At 43.1% G+C, this 22142-nt stretch overlaps 2 protein-coding genes across 4 annotated transcripts in view; both read right to left on the bottom strand.

Annotated features, from left to right (window-relative positions):
* Positions 1-1974: 1974 nt before the first annotated feature.
* Positions 1975-8443, bottom strand: LOC118428967 (5-hydroxytryptamine receptor 1D-like). Its single transcript, XM_035839294.1, has 5 exons — positions 7974-8443; positions 5491-5655; positions 4188-4331; positions 3504-3893; positions 1975-3097 (listed from the first exon to the last, which is right to left on the bottom strand). The coding sequence occupies exons 1-5, from the start codon at positions 8289-8291 to the stop codon at positions 2714-2716; spliced, it is 1401 nt and encodes a 466-aa protein (XP_035695187.1). The 5' UTR covers positions 8292-8443; the 3' UTR covers positions 1975-2713.
* Positions 8444-19980: 11537 nt separating this feature from the next.
* Positions 19981-22142, bottom strand: part of LOC118428943 (myosin-16-like) — an 80773-nt gene continuing 78611 nt past the window's right edge. For 2 of the 3 annotated variants that reach the window (XM_035839244.1, XM_035839245.1), the window contains one exon: positions 19981-21366. In XM_035839244.1, coding sequence (XP_035695137.1) covers positions 21109-21366 — 258 coding nt within the window. In that variant the 3' untranslated portion in view covers positions 19981-21108. The other variant, XM_035839246.1, reaches the window with a different exon arrangement.

The raw sequence follows: 22142 nt of genomic DNA, 5'->3' as shown, positions 1-22142 counted from the left end.
CTAATTATCTCCGGGAAGGAGGTTAACCTCCGGTGGGCTCATACTGTTTTTGGCGACGCCTCAGAGGCTAGCCTAATAGTATAGTTTGCGTCCGTTTGACACGAATTCCCCAAATTTAATTAATTTTTCCCCAGGTATGTCAGGAATTTTCGTTGCATCATCCCTTTAGATGGGAATAACTCGGGAACAGGTTGACGGAACTTCATGATATTTGGAATGTAGATAGCTTCAGAGATGCCTTACACAATTAAATGCTAATCATGCAAATTTCAACAACAATCATTAATACTTAAAGACAATAAAACCGTCGCCATGTCAATAGCTTTTATGACAACACTTATTGGCTTTGTTCTTGTGTTCGCACCAATATTTAAACTGAAGATCCAACGGATTTCTATAAACCGATGGGGGTCCGATATGCCGGTATTTATTGAGGTACCGAAGAAACATTGATAGTTTGGGCTCCACAGGAGTATCTTCAGGTACTGCGGGGTTTCAGGCGAACATCTCTTTCCTGACAGTAGTGTGCATTAGTCCGTGGACACCATAGCAAGTCTATCCAACGAGGTGCGTCAACTGTTGTTTCTTGGTGCAGTCCGGATTGCCATTTGAGCAACCTTATCAGGCTCTTGTGTTTAAAGCTGAATCTTGTGGAAAATGTACACGTCCGTACTTTGATCGCGCTGCGTACCCACTGTGACTGAGACTCAAGCAGGTACTACGGTGCCGTATAGATAGTATCAAAGCTGGCCAAGGAGTATAGCCGGCCAAAGGGAGTCAGACGGGCACCGGTAGTGTACACACCCCTACGCCGGCTTCACTCTGTCAGCTTTTGATACTGTCTTTTACTACCGTAGGATCTGCTTGGAGATTACCCACTATGTTCGTTAGGTTGATTCGTTAGGTCGTTCGGTAGGACTGTGTGTAAGAAAAAAATCACTTTCTGACATCTGTGCATCAGAGAACATGTCGCCTGTCAATAGAGGTGTAAAAGCAGGAAACGTTCATACATGTACACCAAAGCCCTACAAAAACTACACGGAGTCGAAGAAGATCATTCTGCATGTAAAACAATCCATAAACACGAACGCGTTCACTGCATATGTGTATATAAAGCACCCTTCTGTGCTTTCTTTGATGTTGAGAAAGGGTTCGTCGGCTCCATGATTTTGCTTTGAGCCTTTTGATAGCAGATTGAACATGTATGCATCCTGGCAGAACCAAGGAACATTATCCTTCCAATGTACGTTCGAATCATCAACTTCTTTGGTCTTCTTTAGGTTTATGAGAGTCATTGGAGATGAATCACGGAACAGCCGGTTCAGTCATGATCAGCCGGTTCACCCACTGTACTGTGGGTACCCTACCACACCGCTGCACTCACATACCCTGGGTGCCAGTCTCCATGCATGAAGCTTTGATTATATGCTCGCCAAGCTTAGCCTGAGTATCATCCTAGGAAACTACTAGGAAAGAGGACTTAGTCGGCAGTGACATAGGGACTGTTGTTTTTGGCCTGCTAATTCCTCTAGTGGTTTGTTAGGCGTGCAATCTGTCTATTTGGTCAATTTGTACTATTTCCAGCGAAGCGACATCCAGGAGCATGGGACGCGTCGTGACAAGAGGCCCACAGCAGGGCACACTGACTCTCCAAGCAGAAGTTAGCTCCGGCTGAGTGTTGGACGCCCTTTAATAAGGGCTTTTGCGTTTTTTTGTCAGTTTGTGTTAGGCAAATGTAAACGCAGAAAAAAAGGAAAACCAGACAAAGACGTATAAAATGACACCCCAAACAAGCCGAAGCCCAACCTGCTTGGATAGTAGGCGCGCATGAAGGTCCCAGTCAGATTGGCATCCAGAATATTCTCAAATATACTATAGTGTAACGCAAGTGAAATTATAAACGGAGTTCGTATCAGCCTCAAACTAAATTTTGAATGGACGAAGTAAAATAACACAACGAGACACAAGTTGTCACATACTCATTTTTGTATTCAGTCAAGAACATCATAAAACACATAGACGCTTGGCATAAGAGACTTAATCACGGCAGATGGTGATGATGATAACATTGTCAACATCCCGTGACTTACGTCCTAACTTCATGGATATAAAGAATTTGTCCACTCACATACTCTGTACACAAGGCTTTGGTCGTGCAATTATGAAGAAAGCACTAGACCTCATCTGGTAGACACAGCTTGTGAAAACTGCAATATCTACACGTATACAAATACTGACCGTGACCCGACCACGATTCACCACCAACACTTCACTGTTATGATATAGTATCACAATATGCGACACTCGTTGACGAAAGTCAATTCTTGTCTTGACTTCTGAAGGTCAATAACAAATGATAGATAGAAAATGTCTACCATCAATCACAGTAAGATAATTCTTTGCTTAGATAGCTCACCGGGTAAATGAAATCATCTTGCATTGTTGTTGAAAAAACAAACAGAATCAGAGACTATTTCCGACTAATCATCAGCTTACTGTGTACACGATGGCCTTGTGCCCGTACATTACATGAAAAATGAGAGACTATGTACATTATTATCATCACAATCTAATGATACTCCCTGGCTTATTACTTCAATCAGCTGTACCTAAATCCAATTGAATATTCAAAATATATATGCCTTTGATGATGATATATATATTCACCACACTATCACCACATTTATTACCGTCAAAAGGACGTCACAGTTCATTAGTAGTTGTTCCTTCTTCTAAATATCTTCTGGAAGGCCTTCTGGAAGTCCTTGTTGACGAAGCCGTAGAGGACCGGGTTCATGGCGGAGTTGGCGTACCCCAGCCAGGTGATGACGCTCCTGCCGAGGGGGGAGATGGTGCAGCTGGCGCAGAAAGGCTCGATCAGCGCCACCAGGAAGAACGGCAGCCAGCACACGATGAACACTCCGGTGATGATACCTAGCGTCTTGGCAGCTCGCCGCTCCTTGGAGAAGACGATTTTCTTCTTCAGGTTCTGGGCGCTGTTGAAGCCGTCGGAGGCGCGCTCCATCACGGCGATTCCTTCCGACACGGTGGCCACGCAAGGCGCCTTGGAGAACCGCTCCTCGTAGGCTGCTCCCTTCTGAAGGTCAATGACAAACACTGAGATGTTTATGGGTACGCATCAATAGTCAACATAACATTTTGTTGTGTTTACCAACAGCAATAACATTGTTTGTAAAGTTTAGGTATCTAGGAATAAAGATAATATTTTGATTCAATCTATACAACTGGATACGTTCTCTGGGAAATAAGAAACCTTTCAGATGGTCAACGACATCCTTCGTCAATAAAAATGGTTTCTTCAAAGCATACATTTAGCATCAGATTTAAATTTCTTAGCGGATGCATGTTCAAGTGAAGTGGCATATACCAATGATTACTGAATGATCAAAACATTGTCATTCTCAATGAAGTTACATTACGTGGTGCATCAACACACGACGTTTCATTATCATCAACTGTAGAAAAACTTTTTCTGTACACACCGAAGTAGTTGCAGTTGACGATGCAGATTTGCTGGAAGAGCCACCCGCTTGTGGCTCGGGCGTGGTTGCCGTCGTGGTTGAGGAGTCCAGTCGGGAGTGGACAGCAGGCTGGACGGAGATGACCTTTACGTTAATGCTGATGTTTTCTCTGTCCTGGCTCTTCTGCTGACGTCGGTTGTGTCGCACAGGTGTGACAGGACGTGATTCTCCTGCGGTGTCATCGTTGTCAGAAGATCGGGGCTTGTTCCGTCTGGCCGGCGGGACCTGGGCACCAACGCGCACCCGGATCCGCCGCTGGGCAGCTCGGAAGATCTTCCAGTACACCACCAGGATGACTGCTGAGGGGACGTAGAAGGCGCCGAACGTCGAGAAGATGGTGTAGCCATAGTCCTGTATACATGTGAACATGTGACAACAGTCAGCCTAATGTTTTGTCATGTACCCTTTTTTGTATGATAGGTTATTTGGCACCTAGTACGTAAGGACAAAAAGTACCTTGTTTGTTTTCAGTGATTGGAGTCAGACAGTGTTTGGAGTCAGGACAGCGTTTTTTTACTCAAGCTTGAGAGGCAATCACCGTGCTATCAATAGACTCATCAACCTGTCATCTTGCACGTAATCTTCTCATGATTCTTAGCCAAACATCTATCTACGTAATTCCTTATAAGGCAAATGAGAACTCACCTGTGATATCCTGCAGACAAGCGGGTCGGCCACATCCTGTGCTGTGCGCCAGCCGAACAGTGGGGGGACCGAGATGCATAGCGACGCCACCCACACCAGAGCCACCATCACCACAGCACGACGGGTGGTTCGCTGGTGCATGTACTGCAGAAAAAAAGTCAATAACATGTCATATAGCAATGCGTGCTTTCTTTTTGATATATATTCGAAAGCTCGACTTTCAGTGGCTCAGACTATATAGACATGTTAGTTTACAAGGAAACAAGCACATTCATCGTGCCATGCGAATCATGGCATCTGGGCGAAAGCTGGAAATAACAGGGGATGTAAGATGTCCGCAATGATCCCCTTATTTATGCAACAAGCACCAGCAGTACTGCCTTAGATCTAGTGTTCTATAATGCCCCTAAAGTTGACACTATGCCTGGCTGTTATGTACTCAAGCAAACAAAGGAATAGTTCATCATTGTAAATAACCCAAAGTAGTGAGAAGAAGACCACCCGTTGGGACTTTTGCGTAAAACTTTAACCTAAAGCTCAAGCTAATTTAATTTCCCATCCCTAACTTCTATTAACAATAGGAAGAGGAATAGCATGAGCTTGTTATGCATGTTTGGTCGCGCCGCAGAGCGGAAGATCGGCGATGTCTCGCGGAGCCCTTTGATGGCACCCTGTGGCGTTATTACGGTGAAATCGCACAGTTCCGTGCTGGGTAAATTGTGGCCTGAATGCTAATACTGTAGTATTTACTGTTGCCATGGTAAGGATTGACGTAACGTGTACAACATTCTAACCATGGAAGAATTGTTTGTCATATGTATCTAATCTTGTACACACACACACACACACACACACACATATATATATATATATATATATATATATATATAGAGAGAGAGAGAGAGAGAGATCAACCGAACTTCTACCTGCGATAGAATCGCGGTAAAGAAAATAATTAACTTTGATCCTCCCCCACTAACCAGCAAATGGTCTGTTGTTCTCAGTTATTCAGATAGCATCGGATGGTCTTCGATCTGCCGCGGCGAAGTGCAGGTGTAAATCCCCGCCAACCCAGGCATCATCGTCCTCATGACAGTTTTATGAAACCACCCGTCACTCACACCAAGGAAACCGATTATTGGCTATCTTCTGTAGCTATACCAGCAGCAGGACAACGGCAATCAAGCTGCTGAACTTTGCTGAACATTGCATCAGCACTTCTGACTGGCGAAAGGAGAAGTGTAGGCGGACTCGGTAAGGAAACTTGTTTTCGGCCGCTAAGATTGACAGATAGAGTTCCTACCTTGACGGCGTCTGTGATGGCCCAGTAGCGGTCCAGAGCGATGACACAGAGAGACAAGATGGAGGCTGTGCAGGAGGTGACGTCCAGGGAGATCCACAAGTCACAGGCGGGCCGTCCCAGTCTCCAGGTCTCCATCAGCTCATAGGTGGCGTTCAGCGGCATCACCTGGGGAAACAGTGGGCATGGCGGGGTTTACAAGACACTCTCTGAATGGATGGACATCAGAGGGTCCGCGATAGCGTAAAATAAGTCATCTAACACATAGTTCTGAGTAAAGAACCTGCTGTCACTATACTGGTCATCAACCAGCATGGATGTGCGCTGGTTACTAAGGACGAATTCCAAACAGTATTTCATGTGAGCAGGTCTATGGAGGGCTTTGCCCTTGTCATGCTCGTACATCATTCTCCACAGAGAAGCCCAGGAGCACAGGTTAAGATACAGTAACCCATTAAAGCAGACCTAAGAAATATTTCCTTAAGTGACGTAACAAAGTAAAAGCCTTTAGATGAGTCTCCATAAGTACAGTAGATAGGCTGACATGCATGGTGACTCCGGACTCCACACGGCGGCGCCCTGGCGCTCCCGCACAGGCAGAGACAGTCCAGCGGATCAAAGTATTTTCAAGGCGCCTATAGCGTACCGTGGATTTACCAAAAACATTTTTCACCACTGGTCCTCCCTTTTATCACATATACAGAAATGCAAGAAGCTGACTTCAGGTCAAAATCACCAGTGTAGGATGAATACCCAAATACTGGAAACAGAACAGTAAGTAAAGTTTATTGCAAATTCTTGCCCGTGGGCTAATTGCAGGTAACAAAAGAGGTTCGAACGGTGTAAAAACAACATAACAAGTGTCTAGTCTAAAGCTAGTAACTCTAGATCCTGGGTTATTGGGTTCGACTCATTTTTCGAAGACAGTGGAAGACGAAAGATCCCACCTTTTCTATTATGTATGCACTACTCAAACACTGCGAGGTATACACAATGCCTTCACGTTCGTTTAAAAGATATTCGTTTTTAAGATTTTTGTACACATAACTGGTGGCTGATGATAACGTTGTACGCAGGACAAAACTCCATTTGTGGACGGGCCAAATGTGGAGAGGCGGTTTAATGTCTGATCTCTGTACATTCAACGTTGCTATGTTATTACCCATTACTTGGTTTCATTCATCTTTTTTCTTTCTTCTTTGCAATTGGGCCATTTATCTATTGCAAGGCACAATAAAAAGGGACTTAACCATGATATCATCCTTAAACAACAGAGAGCGTAAAAAGTAGTTTGTTGCATCGTCTAAAAAAACCAGTTCTTTGAAGGCGTACAAACGATAATAGATGATGTTTGTGTTTATTTCAGTTTTTCATGTTGACTAGGCTAATCTGATTTGAATTTATGGATGGCACCGTCTACAGAACTTAAAACTAATGCTTGAGGGCGAAAAGCCAAAAAATAAGGAAAAACTACAAGCCTTTAGAATGCAGAGCTGGTAACACATAGAACCGCAGAATAAGGTAACACTAGTTACGTTCATCCGCGGGGGAACCTAAATCTGTTGCGTTGCGGGTTTAGGGGTATCAAGTCGCCGGACGATGATTTCGAAATGCAATATGTTGAAAATGATACGCGTGTTAACGCGTGGATAAAGATGAAGTAACTTTATATTAAACAAGCAACTAGTTTTATTTGTGCATTAAGCCTTAAAGGACAGGTAGGTTGATGATGATTGGAGGAGATAGGTTATCTTTTCCTTCCTCCTTATACCTCAACTCCAGATCCCCTCACACTGGATGGCCTAACAATTAGCCCCAGTTTTCTTGTCTAGGTCGAAGCTGAATTAGCGTTTCCGGCAGAACGTAACAAGTTTTCCGACATGCCCGGCCACACTGGCCTTTTCATTAGCTTAGTCGGCACAGGCCTCAGTTCCGAGGAGATTTTTGTAGAACCGCCGATAATTGATAAGCGCGCGGACGTCATCCACAAAGTTAAATCAGTGTGGCACAACAAAGGACAGTAAAACCCGATACCGACAACGTTTTCCTATTCCTACAGTCGTCTACATATCAAAATGCACTGGTGCTTTAACGGGGAGCACCTGCACCGACATCACGCGCGCATCAGTATGTTTACTGTAGTAATAACAGTCATGATAGATACTAACCGCATAAATATGCAGGAAACGGCGCATGCAACTGTGCAAACGATAGACAGAAATTGGTTGTATGAATACCTTATAAGGGGAAGCAATTCCAACCAGAGGAACATAATGACAGTCCTCGCCAAGCTTATCCAGAAAATGTCTCGAAAATGTACTATTTGAGTATGTCAATATTGGCAGATATGGTAACTTTCAAGTGGAAACATTTCTCAACTTTAATCAAACATTAGACATAACCGTCTATAACCAGTAGCTTTCCTTCTTTAAATCATTTCGATAAACACATGAACTAAATAGACAACAGCAACGGGAAGAACTTACCGATACAGAAACCAGCAAGTCGGCTACAGCCATGGACACTATGAGGTAGTTGGCAGGAGTGCAGAGGCGGCGGTCCTTGATGAAGGCCATCAGAACCATGGCATTGCCCAGGATGGCCACGAGGATGAGCAGGGACAGCGCCAACCCCGTCAGGACGAGCCACGTCGTGGACGGGGCCTCCCGAACACTGCCTTCGCCGGGAAAAGTTGTGTTGAACGTGCCGGTGGAATTCAGGTCGTCCCAAACCGAGTCGTTCCACGCCATCACTGTCGTCTGGCTTGCGTTGAGAGAGATTGCGGCTGGAGTAGAGGCGTCCATCCCACCTGTATCGGTCGGACTGGTTTTGAGTGTGGAGGTGGGCTAATCTCTATCTTACTGCTTCATCCGCCCCGAAACGTTCCAAGATGATCGATGGCTGATTGGTCGCCTCTTCTTGTGCCAGGATGACCCTCTGTGGTCCCTGATTGGTTCGTGCATCTGACGATTGGTGAGGGAAAGTGGGTGTCGATTGGTTAGTTTGTGGGGTCGTGACGTCGGTTTAAAGACTTCTGATGAAAAATGTATTTTCTGCAGCGAGGAATATAATAAGCCCGTTTTGAAATATTCCATGCATTTTCACGTGCGGAAATCCGATTAATGTCTTCAGCCGCCACCTACTTAAGACTAACGCCCCTACATTGTCAACAAATGTGACGGCAAGTTAATTGCTCATTAGGGCAATATCCACGCGCCTGTACAAAATGACTTGATAAATCTGACCTTTACACGATATACGTCAATCTAATAGAGTTGGAGTCAACATTTTGCACCACTTTTGTCCGGTGCTCTGCATTCGTAATACACTTTTAGGGGCCATGGCGATTGCTATCTCGCAGTTAAGTGCATGTTCCTTAATGTGCCAACACACATCTCAGGGTATACAGCGATAATAGAATGATTAATGATACACAAATGTAAAATAAGAATTGAAATAAACTGGATGACGTTTGTGATTGAATGAACCTGAAAATGGAACACGCTCAAAATAACTACAAGAAACGACTACAGCTAAAACGGGACAGGGTAAAATGAAAGTCATATATTATGCGAACTAGAGAGAGGTTACAGCTGTGTGTTGTGTTGAGACTTGGGCTACAAGACGAAAAGAGAAATAACACCAGCGTACGCATACGAACCTGAATGCGTACTATGTACCAGCAAACAAAGCACTAAGGCCATGGAAGTCGTTCCGAGTTTTGAGGCAGTAATGTGGTTTTAATGACGCACCATTAGTAACCTTTCATTTCCTTTGTGACTTCCCTATTTGCGAGATCTTGCTAGAACATCTATCTCTATCGTTGGCTACCACTGCAATCATTTATCTTGACAAAGGACGCCTTACTGTCGCTCAGCCTATATCCATATAATAATATAGAAATATCTATGGTCCAAAAGTAGAATCATCTTTGCCGGAATTATAATTAAAGCCTACAATTACGTGATTACTTACTGCCAACCACATAGCTATACAAACTGTTTCTTCTCTCCAATAACCGCCTACCAGTGATTGAAATAGAATTGATAATTGTGGAATATACCTCGGCAGACAGTAACGTGGTTTCATAGTGTCTATGAAACCCAACGAATGTAACATTCACTTGTACACAGGAGTGACGTTTTGCTGCGGTTATTATCTTCTTACGGCACCAAATCGGAAAAATCATCCGTTTTGTGTACGAGCGATGAATCACCTAGATACTATTATGTGGCAGTAACAGCGTTAACATATTGACGGAAACATGAGTTGATTTCGCCAGTCCGCTGCCGGTGCGGGCCACGGTGGAAAGTACAAATGTTGCAGTACCCGCAGATAATGGTTTCAGCACCAAGGACAGAGGCGGTACGCACGTTTCTCTATACGAATCAGTACAAACATAATGCCAAAAGTTGTGAAATGGCAGATATGACGCTTGCGTATTTAACTAAGGACATATATGTCCTTCATTGTCTAGTTTTAGATTTTAATCTACTTCTGTCAAGTAGCGGACCAGTATTTTGTCAGGGATAGCGTTATTGACAGGTCTTCGTTGCTTCAACGTTAAGCAAGTGTGCCTCTTCCATTCATATTTCAGCCTAACAGGAATCACTCGTAGATAGGAGAAAAATATGGGTCATGAGAGCACCCATCTTCGCAACAATACTTCATATCTTATCGGCTTTGGCATTTTTTTGTTTTGTTCACGATATGTTACGCTACATTCTAACTAAGGATATTCCAAAGGCGTACGAAGTCCTCGGTGGTTATTTCAAAGAGCAGAACAAAGACATCCAGCTGCAGGTTCACGGATTCTGGTATGAAAAGACCTTCAGTCGGAGTAAAAGACCTTCAGTCACTGCATGCCCTACAGGTAAATAACAGCTACCGAGAGCCTACACCATAGCGCCGCCGCGCCTTATGATGTTTGTGTGGTGTTTTGATCACCGGTAATTTGAAAAGGGGGGACTTCTGATAAACAATTAGCCAAACAACATGAGAGACGATCACAAACGCCAGCTGCAGCATCATGCTTGGATACGAGAAAAACGTGTGGTGAGAGCACCCATCTTAACAACAATACTTCATATCTGTTGGCGTCAGTTTGTGAAATAGGCATTATATCCATATGAAATCTCCTAAACTTACAGATGAACGGTTTGTGACGCCGAGTTTGTGATGTCATTTTATACAGGAGACCTTGCCCTCCCAACCATACGGCAGGAACGGCACGTATCCTTTTGATCAAAGCGGACGCCCAGTTTTCCAAACTCTTGCTGACGCAAAGACAGAAAAATCCATACTGAACACCCCAAACCCGTTGATCCACGCAGACTGAGTCTGAATACAAGCTGAAAGATTGCTGACATTGAATAGTCTGCCTACTGGGAAGGAAAAACAAAGTTTTTCAATACCGACCTTCCGGAGCAAGTACTTAAGTCGAATGTGCAGTTAACGTTTGACAATTCTCGTCACGTTCGGTTTTATATTCTGTAGGTCACTGAAGGTCACCGACTCACTACCTGAAACGTCTGACTTTGCAAAATCTATCCATTTGATTGAATAACTTGCGTATTGTGTTAAGTTAGAATCGTTCATAAATTTTAAGAAAATACGTTGGTGGATATGGTGATGGCTTCCATAAAATGTTATGAGATGTGGCAATATCAGCTAGAGGACATGCAAATATTAAAAATATAGCTACAGTAACGCATCTTTGAATTGTGTCTTACCCTCATGACCAGTAACTAGAGTCTACACGGCCTTGCAAAACGCGTGTTGTAGAAGGTTATATAACATGAGTGCCTTTGTACACAGTTTAATTCCTTCGCGTATAGACTTTCTAGACGCCGTGTTTGAATAAAGTGTGAAAAACATTCAGATGAAGTGCACATGCCATGTTTCGCAAGGGGACGTGTCTGATTTCCAAGTTATGAGATTGCGTACACATACGGGTGGATAACCATGTCCCGATTTATGTGACCCATGTTACAGTACTATCTTACAATTTCTTCGCAATTACCCTTAGGAGACCCTAGAGAGTAGCATTTGATTGCTTGAGACGTAAGTCTTGTACAAACCTTCGAGAAACAGCCGTGCATGCAAATGGTGCATCAGACGCAGATTGACGCCAGGGATACGGTTTGTTGAATCATGCTGTTGAGAAAAACTGTGACAAAATGAATTTTACATTAGCTATAGCTGCTATACTATTGTGTGAGAAATAGTAGGCTTCACGACTTGGTGGGCTACAGCAACTCTAGGCCAGTTTTGAGTTTGTGAGTTAATATCATTAAATTTACTAGTGAAATGTTGTGCTTTTGTCAACTTCATTTTATACAAACTATCAATTCCACAGAGAACTGTACTGTCGTTTGCAGCAGCAACATGGATAAGCCAAAAAACGTCTCCTTTGGCACAAACCTCACGTCTTCCACTCGTTGTCAGCAACGCGTCAAGATGTGAAATACTTGCTGTATCCGCTTGAAGAAGTGTTGATTAACAGAAGATTCACCCTATTGAGTATGACTGTTACGTCTTCAATACGTCTACTTTTGCTTCGTTTGTGATTCTAAGAATATTTAACGTTGTACAGGTCGATAGAGACAATTCATCAATGCATCATTCCCAAAGGCTTGTTGTGATGAATGTGGACAAGTATTCTTCCAGCCTTTCTTTCACTCTTGTCAACTAGTCAGAAACATCGAGATAAAATAACCAAATAACCTGACAGAAAAGTGATTTAGAAGGCAGGGATACAAAGGAGTCACACAGGAGGGCAAACCGTTAGTCACGACGCATGTAAATGCGCTCTTCCTGTGCACAAAGTACATGTAGTCAATCTAGTTACAGGGTGTCTCTTTGTCATTCAGAGTATCAGGCAGATCAGCGCTTGATATCCAGTGTGCTGTTGATCTTTGTTTACCAAACTGGGGGATTTTTTTTGCCCGGGGAACAACCATAATCATAAACCAGTGAAGTTGCTTCCTGTTGTCCCCCCTACCAGGACTTTGACACGTCAATTGACCCTCCAGACCACGTTAAAAAAAATTAAAAACCATGGGGAGTCAACCCATGCCTGCAGCCAGAAACAATATTGCCACACAAGACAGACAATTAAGAACTGTCAGGTCTGTTTGAAAAAAATATTTGGACTTATATTTCACCAGTTTTCAATAAACATTGTCAAACTAAGCAAGATGGCCCAGTAAGTTCCAACAAGGCTGGGCATTGCACACAACAATATCCACAACTTCAGCTTTGATGGTAGAAAGATCAACTAACACACAGATTTTCTGCTATTTTGAATTCAGTGTTATGTTGTTCTTTATCATTGTCTAAGCAAGGGCTGAATTTCAAAAATACCAATATCATTTGTAAAAACTATGTGTTCTCATGCAGATAAGAGCTGCTGCTACCAACTATTATCATCTTCATATTACATGTAGTATCGTAAATAAGGGATTTCAGTTTCAAATTTGAACTTACAGCTAATATATCATACAAAAAATCCGTAGTTGCAAGGGGCACTCATGGCTCATGACTTACATAGCTTTTCACTCACAGCTGTGTTCCTAGAAATATGGAGAACTTGTAATCATGGTGCCTTCTTTGCAATCTAGGAGCTAGACCAGACTTACTGATACAGTCTGACCACTAGCCAATGTTTCCATACCAGGCTGTTTCCCTACCAGACTATTACCTTCTATTCTTCCTGTTTAGGGGAAGCAGAAGTATTTTTATGTGCCACCAAACTAAGTAAAAGTCTTTATCTATTGTTTCTAGATTTTATAAGTATGTCGAAGAGACTATTCGATACTCTATTCTACAGTGTCTTAGTCCTGCCCTGCACCCATGTTAACAGTATGGCAGTCAGTGAGAGACTGAAGCAAGATAGTTTATACTAGCCGAATTTATTGGGTGCATTTATACACCTCCCAGGAACGCTAGTACGATGCAAGGTGTAGATCAGAAAAAGACAGGTCCTTCTGATCATCTGATGAGAATCCACCTTCACATGCGTGAAACATTTCGATTTCTGAAATAAAATTTAAAAAACAATCTTGCACAATTATACGGTAAGCATGATGGACTATCATAGGACTAGGATTAACAGTTCAAACAATTGACCCACCGGTCCAATGTGGAATTTAGTGAACTACGAGGTAGTCTCCAGATAGAATCCGTAGATAATTTAGAACAAATCTTGCGGGTTAATATCCCGCGCTATGAAACACTCAATCATAATTCTCGGGTCAAGTTCATGGATCATGGAATACATTCCTGATGTGGAGTCATCTTCGCCAACGCCCCTGCAACTTGTCAATTAAAACATGGAAATCTGTATTTTCCTCCTGTAATGAAAGTCTTGACCTTAGGGGAATTTTCTGGGATGGCGGGCTGAGTACAAGATCATGACTTAAACAGTCACAGACCAACTTACACAGAATATCGGCAACTTCTCTGACAGTCAGAATAGCCCATCGGTGACGTTACGTATTCGTGGCGTCAGTCACGAAAAAATGGAAAAACTATTCTCAGTGAAATTGTGGCTAAGTGCTTCATCACGCTCAGGGTCAAACAGCCTGAAAGGTGAAAAACATTTCAAGAAAGGTTGTTTCTTCTCCTGTGAAGGTTACGACACGTGTCCAGCATAATATTATGCGGCTTCTTGTGCACAACGTCCCGGAGCTAGACGGCGGAGGCTTTGAAGCGGTGAACATTCATCTCTACAACGTCATATGTCTCTAGCGGCATCAGCTGGGTTTAAGAGATAAACCCAGGGCCAAACACTCATCGATTTTTATCAGTTACTTCTGCTGTTTTGAATGGAAACTTGATTCACGACATGCCCTTCTACTTAGGTAAATGTAACTGCAAGGCATGAGGCAGATCTGAATAGACATCCTGGATTTCCAGTGAAACCAAACGCTTCTTGCTTCAACTGCTCTAAGCTAGACACCGTTACGTGAGCAGTAACCTTTCTGGCCGTGGCAGGAAGCGTGTGCTTCGCAGTACAAGGGGCTCTGGGAGCATAAGCCTTTAAAAGCAGACACTAAAAGTGGATAGTTTGCTTTTTGCATTTCACATTCACCGTACGTATACATTCATAAACGTGTTGCATATTTTCTACATTTACTGGCGTAAAAAAGGTGAGAACCACGATGGTTGCGGAGGTCTCCGGTGAAATAACGATTTATGTGAGATACAAAATTTTCCCAGCATCGTCAATCCAACCAATTAAGGTGAGATAAGAGATGTATCTGCACAATGTCCATCTCAAGCCGCAGCGTGGTGAAAGTTGGAACTTCCTGTTTGTAAAGATCAAAATTACCAGAATTTAGAGTCTTTGTGATGTGATGTGATGTGATGTGATGTGATGTGATGTGATGTGATGTGATGTGATGTGGTGTGATGTGATGACTGATGTGATGTGGTACTGATCAGCCACGATTAATGCAGACAACTGGTCTGATCATAACGTGCCCAGTTCGGTGTAATAGGGTAGAATTTTAGACGAAAAAGTACACTCGACGTAATATTGAAATTCAGTGACCTTCTGGCCAAATTCAAGGTCGTTAACAGCATGATGTGCAGCCCCCATAGTGATGTCGAGAAGATTGAATTACACCGTGATGACGGACTAGAAAGTACTACAGATATGAATCTTGCAAGCTTGATTCAACTGCTTTCAAAGGCATCCTTAGGTGTTTCGAAAAGAAGAACAAAGTGACGTTTAAATCAAATGCCTGCTGTACCGTTTGTTCCTTTCTGCAAAATAAAAAGACAAAACTCTAAAAGTGCGACAGTGGAATTATTTGAGTCTTGAGATCTCTTGACAGCAGGAGTTATTCCTCATTTGCTTGCAAGTTTATTGACCTCGCAGCTTGCTGGCGTTACTGTGGTAACCTTTACAGTGTCATCAGAGCGATCCGAAGTTCGACGCCTGTGGCTAGTTTGGCTTTCCCTGATATCACTAATGGGTACGAAAATTGAAGATGTTCCTCATCCCTGCCTTAAGGGGTTTTTCATTCCATACGGCAGAGAGTAGGAAGACAGCAGAGGGCAATGGTCTTGCTCAGTGCGGCTTTATCTATTCACCTTACATAATGTTTCTTTTAGAAACCAGCGTATTGTTATTTCAAATTAAGTTTACCACCAACTGGGAGATGGAAAATGGAAATAAAGGTTTGTCCCATAATAAACCCCGCACATCTGCCCCCTCCAACCGTCTGATTCAATAGCCTGAATACAAGCATTGTCATATCTTCTATGCCTTAGAGGTGTCGTGTCCAACGCGGTTGAATGATATGCCTTGTTGCGAAAACAAGTTTCAAATTGCCTTACTATACTCAATACTGCCACCAATGACGCACGATGAACATTATACGGGCAAACACCTTTCTTCACTGTGACCAAATTTGATTCGCGGTATAAAGATGACGAGAAAAAATCTTCTGCTGAACAAACTGTACATATGTCACCAGTTCTTAATATCTAATGCAATAAACATGTACGTGTTTCCTGTAGATTTACACGCGTAGAACTCACATTTTACCAATTGCAATTTTGATACTGGGAGAATCTCCGTTGTGCTTAACTTCCAATTCCATCATCGTAGACCATCTTGGGTGCCAGTGATATACGACTGTCGTTGCTGGCAAAACTTCAATATAACCAGTAATGCAGATAAGTAAGAGTGATCGGGGGTGAGGCTGGTTTTCGTTTACCAATATCAGCAATGCAGGTAAGTTTGAACCTAAAGCACCACCTCTCCCCTTGCCTTCGTTTCCACGGTTTGCAATGAGCGCGTTTCATAAGTTATTTCAGTCTACCTGCTGTTATCAAATCAGACGGATGACAATAACTTGCGAGCGTGTTATTACTTTCCTTTTGTTCGCCACAGCGAAGGAAATTTAGAATTTAATGACTTCGCTGTTCTCTATTCCGTTGTCATCAGCTACTGCAGATAGAACTCGTCTCGAGGAAATGTCGGTGATATGTCAAGAAGTCAACGTCCCTTCAGAAACGATGATAACTTCCAAAATGATGCGCGAAACTGTACTCTGACATTCGTATCAAAACTAAAACCATTCTTAATTTTCAGCACCATGGCCAGGGAATACTGCATGAATACGGCATGCGAAGGCGCACAGGTGCGTGAAGTTGCAGATGGATACAGGCATGGTAATGTATGGATGCACCCTGTTGTTAGCCCATCTTATTACCTATCCATGTCTGTAGTCTCAGGGCTCCGCCGATCTGTATGCGTGGTCCGCTATCCCATGCAGCATATGCATGATGGTCGCCGAGCTGATATATGGGAGGGCCAAGTAGAGTTTAACGGCCATGATGTTATCTGACAAATGGCCCTCTCAACATCCGCCGATCTTTGGGTGATGTACGTCATTAGCAGCCAGTCATTGCTGTCAAACGCATAAGCCATTAGCTGTCATCAAAATCAAGGTCATCAGAGTAACTAGCATATATTTCTTGTCGTAATATTTGAAAATCAGCGTACATCTGAACAGCTCACTCTTCCTTTTGTGCCGTTCTTGGTGTGATGTGACTGATATGAATTAAAGGCCAAGTCAAGAACTAAACGCAGACGTTAGTATTTACTCTTATACTTACAAAAATGTTTGAGGATAGGTGGCCAAGTTATAGTGATGAAAAAATATACAGAAATCGAATAAAACGTACATGTACAAGAGAGAGAGAGAGAGAGAGAGAGAGAGAGAGAGAGAAAGAGAGAAATGGTCTATTGCCATTGACATTAAGGTTTATTGCCATTGACATTAAAAACTCTTGCAGCACATTTACAAAAGGCTGAATTGTCGTTTTTTTACTGTCAGTATTTCAACCTCTAACTAGTTAACACAATTAAAAGGATCGAGTGACAAAAGAACATCTGCTTGTTTACAATAACTGGTCAGAATGTATACAGCTGACTTGAAATTAACTCTGCCACATATGCAAGCTTAGGTTCATACTTTAAAGAAATGCATACGACGGCTGGTAAGGTCACTTGTTAACAACTAAAGAGTATTTTTTTCCATCTCATACAGCAGGCAAGGCTGTGATAATTGCTCCTCGTAGTATATATAGAGCATCACATGGCGACTCACAAGGTAAAGATGGAGTAATTTGCATCAATAAGACAGTTACCCGGTCCTAGTCTCTCCTACATGTCGATCAGACGATGCACGTGGAGATGTTAAACGAAAGCAAATCATTATGTCCATCCTCGTCTGAAGTAGTGCTGTACCGATGGCCTTTTTAATGATAAAGACGGTTGGTTAATTTGATATGCTAATTTGTCGTATTTTGTTTTGTTTCTCTTTCATCATTGGAGGGTGGCTTCTTTTCCTCGGCTAACGCTATCGCCAATTTAGGAATTCTGAGCACCACGTTCGTCTGTCCAGACTATTCCATTTCATTTAAAAGAATTAACGTCAAGTTTCAATCGATATTGACAACATTGCCCACTGCAATACAAAAGTTGGACACAAGGCGGCGCCCATTCTCCGATATGCCACAAGCCACCATCCACATCTTAAACGTGGCGACTAGGCATATAAGGCGCATGTGTTGTTGTAGATCTACTGACGTTTCTGCCTGGAGGTAGTTAGCCAGAGAGACCAGGTAATACAACACACTAGAAGGGTTGTTAACACAGTAATGTACATAACTATCCTAGGTTGGGTGCTAAAAGCAAGGTCGTGTGTCAACATCCCACACTTAGTTCGTGCCTGCAGTGGTCAATGTGGTCGGTAACTTCTAAAGGTGATAAATACTAGACGAGTGTTCACTGATTGCCCTTGTCTGGTCTATTATTTAAGTTTTGACTTGGCTAGCGATGGCATGCACACAGTTCAGAACCGCTACCCCCTCAGAGAAAGCCCTTAAGGACGTTATCTTCTATAACGTCCGTTACCCTGATGAGCGAGTGAAGCGCAGGTGGAAGGCATCAGTCTGACTGGGACAAGAGAGGCGTTATCCCAGGGCGGGGCTGGTGACGTCACAGGGTGATGCCCGTTACTGGTAGAGGCAGTCCTCTTCAAATAAGGGCCGAACTAAGAAGCCGTTTGTTTACATAGCAAAGTTGACCCGTCCAATACTTCATACCAGTACCTGCGTCATACAACGCGTACCCACGCAAATGCCCGTGGCAGACAAATACGGCGACGGTGTGGTAAGCGTCAAAAGCTTCTGATCACATGCAGAACTATGGGAACTATTTAATAATGAACTTCGACGTCTGATTACTAGCAAAGCTTGGTTTGTTTGGGCTTTGATCGGATCTCCATTAGTGACTGATACATCACTACTTTCCAGGACTGGAGTCCGGGTGAACGATATAAATCACCGTATGATTAATACGAGACGGAGGTTCGCCAGGCCTCCATCCGGGTGATTTGAAGTTAATCACCAACTCTAAACGGGAGGATTTGCACCATCGCACACCGGGGCTTGCCCCAACTCTTTTTTGAAAGGTGTGGTGGGTTCTTTAACTTGTGCGGGGTGTGGCTCGACCCAAACAAGGGACCTCCAGCTGCCACTGAAAAGATCTAGCACGTGTCAGGCTATTGGTGAACATGAAAGTCAATCTGGCAAAATATACTGCGGGGTCTATCAGTTCTGGCAAATTGAGTGCAATTTTCGATCCAGTCTTAGCAATTGTATCGTGGCGGCTGTAAAGAAATCAATGCGAACTTGGTGAATCAGAATAATCATTGATTCTAATTGTTCAAAACAAGTTGATACCTTCTTAGCAATTTCATGAAGTTACGTTACTACCTTCAGTGCTGTTAACGAATAAGAAAACTTCTAGTATTCAATGTAACATCTTGAACTAGGGTATAAAGAAGAACTGGCATCTAACACAGTAAGAGTCTATTCATTATGTTGCTTCAAACACGTGCCATTGAGTTTGCAATGACAAGGAACTGGGTCAACAGCCCGTGATAACAGTACGCAGCTGTGAAGCTCTTTTACCGCAGGACATGATACAGATATCAAACACTTCACTTTCATTTTCCATCGTATGAGCTCATCTAGTACTAGCAAACGAAACAACCTGAGAAGCAATGGAGTAATTTGACAAAGTCTACATTCTGGCAATCTCATTTGCTTTTCATTTTCGCCTTAAGAGATCTAATCTACTTGATCACTTGCACTTCCTTTTCTAGTGTTCCAAAGGAAATTAATGGTCGTTAAGATTTCCCGTTTTGCCAGCTGTTGTCCTGTCCTTAGTGCTGAAATACATTCCTCTGAGCCACAAGGACGGCACATGCTGATAAAACGTGCGAACGCTGGTATATACCGTTCACACCACTGCCCTTGTGGATATATATTTGCTCAAAAGGACTTCTTTTAACAGAATGTTAAGGAGAAAGAGGTTTCTCCCCTGCTTCAATGTCTTTTGCTATCCACCCATCACTGCAAGCATGTATACATACTGTAGTATCTAACAAGACTCCACACACCAAGTAAAAGCAAGAATGCTTTTATTTGTTTTTTTTATAGAATGACGGCACAGTCAGCATCTATCTCTGTATCATTACATAATATATTTGTCATAATAATGGTGATGATAAATTCATAATTATGGTTGTTTCAAAACAGGCAGCATTTATCAGAATCATCCTGCTTCATTTTGGCACTCACATCTCTACCTCACTTCACCTCATACAAAAATACCTCTACTTGGTCGAAGGTTACTATGACTGGAGGCACTATAATGTCTCATACATGTCTCTAGCAGGCTTCTTCGATGCATAAACATAGGATAAAAACGTTGCTTTACGATAGAAAAATTCTTAAAATTCTAACACTTGTTTGTGGCGGTTTCAGCATAAACGTGCTGGGATCTACACAAGTGTGGAAAGAGTACACTAATGGTAACCACCTAACTGGTGCATATATTTTGATACAAAACTTGCAATATGGCACTTATAGCAGTGCATTGACCTCTCGAGCCCCTCCCGTTGTGTTGTGTTACTGCATCACTGTCGGCCATGTCTCACAACAGCCTATAGAGGTTCCTCCACTTAGCACCACTGTGATACATCTCACTGCATATTGGTCTTTGGTTATATCTGGCTAGGAACTGTTCTTACACTCAAAGTGCTAGTACAACCTTGCTAGTGTCTCCCTCATGACAGCAGGTTTAACAATCTTTTGGTTCCTTTCATTTCCCCTGCTGCTCCCAGAGTACTGGCACTATTTTCCCTCTCTGATGCCAACTTTCCAAGGTCTCTACAAAAGATATCTGTTTAACTTCCTAATGCCAGATGTACATGGTCTATGTTGTGAAGGGGATGGTCCCTTAGTACAGCTGGAAATCTCACTGCCATAGTGCTGACTATGAAACATACACACAGCACACTCCCTTCTTACACTGAGACATGACCTCCAGGGCACCACACTAACTTAAACTTGCACTAGAAAAGTAGCTTACGTTTCCTTACATGTAACGGTATACTTCATATGGTGCTTACTTAACTTGTAATGTCACTCGGCTTAGGCACATACATGGCATAATATACTGTTGATACTTTTCCTGTTCATCACAAAAATGCACATTATTTATAGTTTACAATGGGGAAGGTTTATTGCTTATTCCTCTTCTTCTCCTCCATCCACTTCTGCCTCTGGAGTGTTGTTGGTGTTGGAGCTATGTGGTGTTCCCGTGGACCCCGTGGAGAGCTGGGAGATGGAAGGTCGTCTCGGTGGAGTACGGTCCCCGTCCTCTAGATCTCGCGGTGGCGTGGACGGCGTAGAACCGTGTGACGAGTAGTACCTCCTGGGGTAGGAGCTGGTCTCGAAGGTCTTGTCTGTGTATGGACCGTTGCTGCGACTCGCAGTGGAAGGAGTCTGTGAGAGGAGAAGGGGTCGGGGGTGGGGAGGGGTGGGATGGGAAGGGTTGGAAGCACACATAGGGGAGGGGTGTTTGTCAGCAAGTTAGTTGGCATGTTACGACTTTGTTTTCACTCCATTGCTAGGTATGCACAACAGCCACAGTTTTCACTGCTTGACTGGTGAGAGAGATCTTTTTACAACAGTTCTCTTGACCTATTGTTCAAATGCACACACACACATGTATCAGCAGAATCAATACAGTACAGGTAGTAGTCATTCCAACAGTGAGCAGTGGTGCAGGCATGAAACATGTGAGGACAGAAGAGCAAACAGACAGAAGCATGCATTTTGTGGCATGCACAGCAAAACATACACAAGACAAAGTACATAGACCAGATTTAGAGAGAGAGAGCACATAGCAAAGCATTGAGGGGAGGGAGTAGAGGGTGTACAAATGGGAAAATGAACACATTAGAATTCATTGAAGTCATTGGTACCTGAACTGCAGAGGCCAAACACTCTGGTATCCATGTGACAGCTGCACTTGATAATCTACAGATTAACCACTATGTGCCTAGATACTTCATCATAGATATATTTGCATGGTGTTTTACATCTTATACATCTTCAGTGTCTACAATACAAGCAGTGCAGCCAGATGTGCAGCATAGCCACGGACTGACACTACAAGTAAGTCTGTCAAGCCTCCTACAGTGAGCTCTGTTCCGAAGTCTCAATGACTCCACAGAATTCTGGTAGGGAAACATCTGTAGCAAGGGGGAGGAAGACAT

The sequence above is a fragment of the Branchiostoma floridae genome, chromosome 13, assembly GCF_000003815.2.
Source record: "Branchiostoma floridae strain S238N-H82 chromosome 13, Bfl_VNyyK, whole genome shotgun sequence".
NCBI classification, from domain to species: Eukaryota; Metazoa; Chordata; class Leptocardii; order Amphioxiformes; family Branchiostomatidae; genus Branchiostoma; species Branchiostoma floridae.
The sequence above is the reverse complement of the archived record's forward strand: the minus strand, read 5'-3'. Positions and strand labels throughout refer to the sequence as shown.